This window comes from Myxocyprinus asiaticus, chromosome 5 (assembly GCF_019703515.2).
Source record: "Myxocyprinus asiaticus isolate MX2 ecotype Aquarium Trade chromosome 5, UBuf_Myxa_2, whole genome shotgun sequence".
Taxonomy (NCBI): Eukaryota; Metazoa; Chordata; class Actinopteri; order Cypriniformes; family Catostomidae; genus Myxocyprinus; species Myxocyprinus asiaticus.
In genome coordinates, this window is record NC_059348.1 from 20,914,886 (window position 1) to 20,924,494 (window position 9,609).

Below are 9,609 nucleotides of genomic sequence, written 5' to 3' on the forward strand. Positions count from 1 at the left end.
CTCAAACACCATAGCCAATATTAGAATATCGGTGTTATTGTAGAGAGGTTTCAAGTAGGTTGTGTAAGAAGACACTCCCCATATGCGTTACTACATCGAGTGTACTGAGTCGTAAGTGAACAAAAGATGTTCAATTCTTTCTGGCTGCTCTACACAAAACAAACAGTTTTAATCAATATCAAGAAATTTTGATAAAGTGTGCTTATAAAAGTATAAATTTTAAAGAATCTTTAAATGTATATCACGAATCTTATTAGAGTTGCAGAATCGAAAACAAAGTGACCAAGTTGTGTTTTTTTTTTCATGACATGCCAGATTTTTCGATTGTTTTGGGTTGCTAGTAAACCTCATGAGGACTTTTATTTTAAAATGTTATTGTTGAACCAGAAGTATGTTCGAATAGATTTTGGAAGTATGGTGTATGGCTCAGCATGCAAATCATTGATTAATAAGGTAAATGTTATACAATTCTAAGCATTGAGAATTTGCTGTGGTGCATTTAAAACATCCCCAATATCAGCAATACAAGTGGAAATGGATGAGATGCCATTGGAAATTCGAAGAATCAAGCTGGAAATGGCATAATGGATTTCTATAAAAGGACAGTTAGAATCACATCCAGTCAAAAGAGTTCTTGAGAACTGTTGGGAATATATGAACCCGAATAGCTTTGTATGGAAAGCAAATAAGGAGGCCGAACAAATGGGAATAAGTAATATCAAAGTTAGCCCAACTGTTGTCATGTCAGTAACACCTCCATGGCTTTTCCTAATGCCAACAATTGACTTTCAGGTGCTAGACAGAATAAATGACAAAAACAGACGAGTTTAAAAAGATACAATAGTGCGTCAGTATTTGGACCAGAAATTTTTCTCAACAATTCAAATATACACAGATGGATTTAAAGATCCTGATTCAGGCAATACAGCTAGTTTAAAAAGTGGAAAATCATCTTCAAGGCAGGATATTTTATTAGATATATTTCAAAGTCTGTATAGGATACATCAGTTAAGAACAGTCATTTCCTTTTTATGGGTACCTGCTCACGTGGGGGTAGAAGGAAATGAGGAAGTTGATCAGATAGCTAAACAAGCTGTAAGGCATCATGATATAGACTTTAGTGTATCATTGAGTAAAATGGAAGTGAAAGGAATTATCAAAACAGCTGTAATAAGGATGTGGCAAGGTCAATGTGATCGAGATATAAAGGGGCGTCATTTATATAATATCCAAAGAGCTGTTGGAGTTGAGAGGAATAGTTATGTCAACAGAAGAGAAGATACCATAATATCTCGACTCAGAATTGGGCATTCCTCATTAAATCAATCACTTTTCAGTATTGGCAAACATGAATCCCTGAAACAGTTGAACATGTCCTAATAAAATATTTTTCATATTAGAATGTAAGATCACAACTTATAGAAGCAATGAAATCTATAGATATTACTCAGCTTTCACTGAAAAGCCTACTAAATAAGGATGAAAGAGTATATACATTTTTAGTAATATATTTGAAGGACACAGATTTGAAAAACGGGATTTAAGAATTTATATATATATATATATATATATATATATATATATATATATATATATATATATATATATATATATATATTTTTTTTTTTTTTTTTTTTTTTTTACCGTAACGTCAATGCTCCACACTCCATACCAGTAGGTGGCGGAAAATGCAACAATTGCTGGTTTGCCAACCGCCATAAAACACTAACGAAGAAGAAGGAGGAAGTGCGTTCGTGTTTCGTTCCACACAACAAAAATGGAATTTTAAGTCCACATTTCCGTCGTTTGGATAGTGTATTTGAAATAACTCCGTATAATATTATCAATTCATCCTCATCAGCATGGGAGGTGGTGATCTTGTAAGTACATTTTATGTATTTCTTCCTGTAGTGCGTGAAAGATAATCCAGTACGAGCCAGCTACTGAAGATAACCAGTGGCCTCAATTTGTTGTCTTGTTTAGGAAAGCTTGACAGTATTATTTACTCACTGTAAATGCAGTATACTAATAATTAGTATGAGAGGTAGTTGGCATTTTGTCAGTCCGACACTGGTTCTTTATAGCGCGAACTAGCTTAACTGGAAGCACGCCACGTCTGTTTGTCTAAAATGTTTGTTTTTACTTAATTGTGATTTACATTTTATTTATTTATGTGAATCCCACCAGAACTTGAAAAAGAGTTGGCATCCCCAAACTCTGAAAAACATCGAGCGAGTGTGGAAAGCGGAGCAGAAACACGAGGCGGAGAGGAAGAAGATCGAGGAGCTGCAGAAAGAGCTGAAAAATGAGCGAGCTCGAGAGGAGATCACCAGATATGCGCAAGAGACAGGCGCTGTAAAGTGTGTGACACCTAACCACATCCTCTGATGATACTTAAGTCATGACGATCAGTCAGAGCATATGCTTTTTCATCCAAGTTACTCCTAATACAGCATATACCTGATGCATATATACCTGCATATACCTAATCCCTGTTCCCATGTAACATTATGTTTGGTTGTCAAGTTTTTTTATTATAGCACTAAATTCATCAATCCTACCACCTTAATGTTGCAGGAAAAAAGATGACCGTTTGGACTGGATGTACCAGGGTCCAGCAGGACAGGTCTCCCGGGATGAGTACCTCCTTGGTCGCCCCATTGACAAGCAGATCACCCAGCAGTATGAGGAACCAGAGAGCGGTCCATCTGCTCAGACGGGCCTCCTGCCTGGTTCTATATTCAACCCCTCCAGTTCTGTTTCTACCAATGATATGGCTGCTAAGATAAGAGAGGACCCACTCTTTGAGATCCGGTAAGTTTGAAAAACAAACTAATAGCTAGTTGTCTTGCTACTAGTTTGTTTAATTCCTTTATTTCATTGGTAAGTTTTAAACGGTTTCATACATGACAGCTTGTCAGATTCTTTTAAGAGTTTGTAAAATGTTGATTATTTTTTTTTTTTAGCTAAAGTCATCTTTTCTGAAGCTAATTTACCCCAATTCTGGGGGGAAATTGTCTATATTTTCCTTATTAAAATCACTTTGAAAGTGGTACTTTAAGCTTAAACACCTAAAAAAGCTTTAAATTAGGTCTGTCAATTGATTCAATTTTTATAATTCAATTAATTACATGATATGCCAATTAATTAATCAAATGAATCGCATATATAAATATTAGCTGAATAAGGCCTTCAAATAACAATAATTCAATATATAATGAATAATTATAAATAGTTATATTTAAATATAATGTATACTATAATTAAGATAATTAAAGTGCATTACATTGAGGCAGATGAGTAAAGCATTGATAAGACAAAAAGTGGCTTTAGAAGGCAATATGTTGTTTATTTCTATATTATTGAACACAATCCTATCATTGGCCTACAGTTCACAGCAATCCATTTTGCAAGTGAATTTGTCAATCTGTCTGAGGTAGATTTATAATAAGGGCTTTTCTAAGGACCCATCAGTGTACATATGCGTCAGACAGATGCTTTTGGAGCGTCTCACTTTGGTTGTGCTGCATCACAAACACAGTGTTTTTAAGTGGCTGTGTCAAGAGTAGTTTGAAACTTAGGAAAGCAAATCTCCCCCTGGAGCTCGCTATTTCGAATCCCAGGGCGTGCTGAGTGACTGCAGCCAGGTCTCCTAAGCAACCAAATTGGCTCGGTTGCTAGGGAGGGTAGAGTCACATGGGGTAACCTCCTCGTGGTCACCATAATGTGGTTCGTTCTCGGTGGGGTGCGTGGTGAGTTGAGCGCGGATGCCGTGGTGGATGGCTTGAAGCCATCATTACCAAGCCACGTGATAAGATGCGCGGGTTGATGGTCTCAGACGCGGAGGCAGCTGGCATTGGGAATAGGGCATTCCAAATTGGGTGAAAAAGGGGAAAAATGCACATCTCAAGATGTATTCGGAATTATGCTCCATCCAGCTGTGTTTGAACACTAGTACACGTCCTCATCTTGTGCTGTTGCTAGTGTCAAGCCTGAGTGTGGTTTGATGTTTGTACAGCTGCACGTCCCTAAAACAGCTGGAGTTTCGCTAACTGTCCCCTGCTGAAAACAGGTGGTACTTCAAGTTTGAATTGCTCCGATGGTAAGAATATTCCTTATTACAGTCCGGGGACATGATTATTGCATTAGTATTTTTAACGCGTTATTTTTATATAATTAATCGCACTGAATTAATGTGTTAAATCAACAGCCCTGCTTTAAATAGAACAAAAAGCATTAAATACATCAAACAAATTAACTGAAAATATACACATGGAACACCTGCTATGACTTTCTCACCTTTTTGAACTCTCATGAGTTTGCATCCCTGATAGTGTAAACAATCCCCTTTTTTATTTTCAGCAAACGAGAGGAGGAGAAAAAGAGGGGAGTTCTTACAAATCCTGTTAAAATGAAAGAAATCCAAAAGATGGTTAGTTGACTGCATGTGTGTTGATATTGTGGTATGTGTGTGATTTTATACAATCTGTGACTGTTTGTTTCTCTCTGTCCATAGTTGCGTCAAAATCTTGAGAAGGAGAAGAAGAAAAGGAAAAAGGAGAAAAGAGAGGAGAAAGCGAAGAGGAAGGAGAAGCAGCACAGGAGGAGGAGTTCAAGCTCTGATGAGGAAGACAGGAAGCATAGGTACAAAATAAAAAAAATTTTTTTTCCATATTTTATTTGGTTTTGGTTGGTTTTGTGGCATAAATATCCCTTGGTTTAATCCAGGGGACCTTGTTGGCTGGGCAGTGTACTTCATTGATTGACTTGTCATCAATTTATTGGTCTGTTTTACCAACCAGGTCAAAAGAGGAACGATCAGATGTCGCAACCTTTAACGGACATCACAAATATGGCTATGGACTCCAAGTAAGTCATTTTCTTGCTTGTAAAGATGCATTCTGGAAATTGTTTGTGAATTCTTTATTGTACTGCATTATTGTTTATAAATGTATTTTATTACCTGTGTTTCAGGTACCAGCGAACCGATCGCATCACTCATCTAACCATTTAGAGCACAGTTCAAGAGATAGGAGCCGGTCCCCTCTGTCTCATAAAGCGGACAGGGACAATCATTCTCATGACACAGAGAAGAGACCCAAAAGTAAAGCCCCCAGCCCGTTGAGACATAGAGACCGTTATCAAAGACCACAGTACACCAATTACAGCAAGTATGACTCTTAATACTTTCCTGTGTTGCTTTGTTTAAATTGTCAAGTGTGTTGTACTCAGTATTTCGTTCTCATATATGTAAATCACAATAGACATGTATGGTGTCATATATTTTAAAGAGCTTGTAATGAAAATGTTTGATTAAAATTTATATTATATATATATATATATATATATATATATATATATATATATATTACACTGTAGAAGTCTTTCAGTGTCATCAGCTGCATAGAATGCAAAGATAGAAGACATCCCTGCTTAAGATTTTATCCCCCTTTTCTTAGGCGCCTCTCAGCTGAAGAGTTGGAGAAGAAGAGAAGGGAAATGATGGATTTTGCCCGTGAAAGAGAAGTGGAGAGGGAAAGTAATGTGAAGAAATATAAGCGACAAGAGGAACAAGAGAAGGCTCGAGACAACAACAAACAGAACCGTCATGCTGGTTTTATTCAGTGAGTATTTTCTTAAAGGTGCACTGAGTAGTTTTTTTCCTCATTAAAAAAGTTTTACTCCTAAAGAAATAAATTGCTGTTTTAAAACATGTTTGAAATCATGAGTACTCGCATGAGATGGAGAGTCCAGTCACATCAGTAACCTTTTTAAAGCTGTTTTATTCTACATGGAGAGGGTCCTCTCATGGAGGCTGCCATGTTAGAATCACATGACTAGCCCGGAAATACTACTTGCTTGATCTCAGTAACCGCCGTGTTATTGGACACTTTAACAAAATGGATCAAATTAATTATGGCTAACTAAGAGTAGCACATGGATGCTGCATCCATGCCCCCTAGGTGTCGGTGTAAGTCCAAAATGACATGCTGAAGTGAGTGGCACCTTTAATGAAAACCGAATTGACTTCTGCAGTCATACCAGTAGTTTTAAATGTGGCAGTAGGGGTGTAATTCTTGATCGAAGAAGGTAATCTGGTGCAATGGTGTAAATCTCGTCCATGAAATTACTGATGAAAATGTTTGTTGACGAAGGGTTTTTTGATTTTGTCAACTATAATCTAGATGAGGTGATAAAGCATCATAGCAGGGGTGGGGGTTGTGTGGTTCGGTTAGTACTGGAGCATGCTTCCCTGTGATTTTACTTTTATAAATTCGTAACCTGTCTGTCTATCCATTCAGAAAAAGGTTTCATTCAGAGACATTAACCTTTTCTGAAAATTACAATTCTTACATGCTCATCTAAAATACATGCCTGTCTGCTTTCCTCATCCAGAAAACAACAACTGATAATTTCTATGGACGCCTTTTAACATCTCCACTGACTGCACATATGACTCATGTGATATGTTTCATGTTTTCAAAATTCATACAATAGTTTTGTGTGGGGAACAGACCTAATCAAGTCAAATTTATTTGTATTGCACTTTTCACAACAGCCGTAGTTTTAAAGCAGCTGTACATGTAATTATGCTATAACAGAAAATACAAAAATACCTACACATTGACATTGCACTTTTCAGCCACTGACTGTCTTATGAAACACAAAGTTTTATTCTTGCAGGGGGTGCATGATGCTTTGAAAATGGAATACTCAATGCATCTGCATTTAAATCTCAGAATGTTTTATGTTATTACAGGCATTTTACTCTGGAAAGTTATTTTTAATACAAACTGATAATTGCAAGTATTCATACTTGAGAATGGAAATCGAACTCCGCAGTATTTATAAAACTATTATAAAAATTCTCATCCAGTAATAATAATGACTGTGATTGCCGCATCCTGACCAGCGCTGAAAAAAGTAACAGGTATCACATGATATCGCCTTCTAAGCTTGAAGAATTCAGATTACAGTAATTTATTTAGCTAACACTTAAGTAGATACATTTTTTGCTATTATTTCAGGAGCTCGGGTTTTCCCAACAAGGACAGTTGTTTTTTGTTGTATCTTTTATGTTTGATACATGTTTAAATTTATAAATGATTCTAGATTTTTCCAGATGTTTGACATTTTTATGTGAGGTCTGTTACAGTTAGACATACATTTTGTACATTATCGTCAACAAATCCTCAAATTAACATTGGTCTGGTGGTTGATCGTCTGGACTACCATCTAGAAGGTTTTAAGTTCATGTCTATGGGTGCAAAAGTGTGAGAATGAGGAATTGACTTGATTCCAGTTCTGCTCCACCATGGCTAAGCACTTCAGCTCTGAGTTCTACTGGACAAACTGTCCCAGCTCTTGATCTATCATAAAATGCTTTGTGTAATGGTAAATTACTTTTGTGGTTTGTTTCACTTATTAATTTATACATCTCTAATTACAGTGACATGAAGCTAGAGAGTGCTGCCACTTCCTCTTTGGAGGACCGTGTGAAAAGAAACATTCACTCCATTCAGAGGACCCCCGCTGCTCTGGAAAAGAACTTCATGAGAAGATGAAGAGCCAAAGGGCTCAAAAAAAAAAAAAAAAAGATTTATTGCAATTTTAAAATCATAAGAATCATAGAATGCCTTCTTTTACCACTCTGTTTTTTATTCTGAAGTTTTAAAAAAAGGTTGAAATTTTGTATATTTTAATGAATACCCTGTAAATAAAATGCCCTGAGTTGACACTGTCCATGGCTTTGTCTTTTTCCTGTTCAACCTGTTAGATTCGCCAGTACTGCTGTGTATATACATTTTTAAAATGTCTAGTATACATGGACAAATTTATTTTTCTAATTTGCAGTTTTTTTTAATGGTTAAATTGGTACATATGAAATTTTGGTTTAAGTGCATATAATTTTTGTTTATAACTTTGATATGTATAAGCAGTGTCTCTAAAACAATAATAAAAAAAAAAGAACTCAAGTTTATCCTGCATGCTAGTTGAAACTATATTTTCAAAGCATTGTTTGCCCTTGCACTAAATTGATTCAGAACCCAGGCAATTAAAAATATTAAGATGTAATTTAGATTAAATATTAGTTACCTTAGAACCAGACAGAGTAATGTGAGCCAGCAATTTTTTTATGCTGTATTCAGTTTATTGCAAGCAGTCAATGCTTAAAAAAATCAAGATAATACTGAGATTGAGGAACGCTGGTCACAGAGAATTGATACATTTACTGAGGTGCATTCCTTTCTTTGAGACAAAATACAGAATGTCTTATAATTAGTGTGGATTCAGGAAAGGAGGATATGATTGGCAGCATGGCAATTGTGCTGGAGGCCTCTAGATTGGACATGTTGGTTGCTGTAGATCAGCATGCAGTTCTGGATTTCCAGAAGTAATTCTTGCAGCCAGGCTTTCGCTCTTTGTCTCCATTGTCTCTCCTCATTAGGTCCAGTCCATTCTGTGATAACCCCAGAGATGGGCTGTCAGACTGGATGGCTGTTGGGTCTGAGTTACTGAGCATCCACTGGAGCTCTGAAAGGGAGTATCTCTCTGGCATCTGTACAATTAAAGCAATTCATAAAGTTAGTAAGAGAAAGGGTAAATGTCTGGAAAGAAGACTTTATTGTTCTGTAACAGTACATGCATAAAATGTCTTGTATCCTAGTATATTGATGTCCATCAGTATTGCATGAAGTATCAGAAGAATTTTTGAGTGTTACAGTAAAATCTTACCTCCTCTTCACCTGGATTGCTATGAGATGCCTCTAATGGAGAGCTCAAAACCATATGAGACCGACCACATGATATGATGCCTGCTGTCATGGCCAGACAGAGCAGAGAGAGAGTTAGGTGAAGTTGGGAAGTGGCCATCTCTGCTGTCTAGATGGATGTGGCTTGTTCAAGCTTGGTTGAAACCTCTCTGATGCACTGTGCTCCCTAAACCTGTCTTGTTGCTTATAAGGACTGTAATTTATACTAGTATCTCCTCTCACACGGTGTAAAAATTATTTACGCCCAGAGAAGGTGTACAATGTAAATATTAACATCCTGAACTGGTTCCAGCTAGTATCTGCTGCTGATGATCTCCAAACAGGAATGTAACTTCAATTTTTTTTTTTTTTTTTTTTTTCTCATCTTCAGGCACTCTCAGGTCCCCAGAGAGGTTAATTTGTGTTGTCCTGCTGTCTAAACAAAGAGTGCATTCACATGAAGCAGGACCCCCAATAAACTGCAAATTAGCCACCATTACATTGATCTGTTGCTAGACTGACCTCCATGCCAGTCTCTGGGTCATAAATTCTTGATGGACATAACTTGCAAATGGATGTTACCAGGAAACAGGTCAAAAGAATGTGCACTTTTTTCAAAACATGTTCTTAGTACCTACATCTGCCTGTATGGCTTATGGATCTGGGAAGCAAATCCTAATGAAATAGTGACCATCTGGACTCATCCTTGAGCATCTTATTATAACTATGTTTCCTACTGTGGATCGTCCAGGTGAAATATGAAGATATGGTAAGTTGATGAAAATGCTATGGAACTTAAGCATTGTTTGTTTGAAATTAAAAGTTGAACCCAATGTGTACCTACATGAGTTGTTTT

General features: G+C 36.7%; 2 protein-coding genes across 2 annotated transcripts; one reads left to right on the plus strand and one right to left on the minus strand.

Moving 5' to 3' along the window:
- Positions 1 to 1,718: 1,718 nt before the first annotated feature.
- On the plus strand, positions 1,719 to 7,741 carry LOC127441248 (pre-mRNA-splicing factor CWC25 homolog). The gene is made up of 9 exons (XM_051698426.1): positions 1,719 to 1,880; positions 2,188 to 2,360; positions 2,578 to 2,814; positions 4,363 to 4,432; positions 4,517 to 4,644; positions 4,803 to 4,869; positions 4,975 to 5,171; positions 5,460 to 5,624; positions 7,451 to 7,741. Exons 1-9 carry the CDS (start codon positions 1,863 to 1,865, stop codon positions 7,563 to 7,565), a joined length of 1,170 nt encoding a protein of 389 aa, XP_051554386.1. The 5' UTR covers positions 1,719 to 1,862; the 3' UTR covers positions 7,566 to 7,741.
- Positions 7,742 to 8,143: 402 nt separating this feature from the next.
- On the minus strand, positions 8,144 to 8,934 carry sst2 (somatostatin 2). The gene is made up of 2 exons (XM_051698473.1): positions 8,737 to 8,934; positions 8,144 to 8,560 (listed from the first exon to the last, which is right to left on the minus strand). Exons 1-2 carry the CDS (start codon positions 8,872 to 8,874, stop codon positions 8,369 to 8,371), a joined length of 330 nt encoding a protein of 109 aa, XP_051554433.1. The 5' UTR covers positions 8,875 to 8,934; the 3' UTR covers positions 8,144 to 8,368.
- Between the last annotated feature and the right edge of the window lie 675 nt (positions 8,935 to 9,609).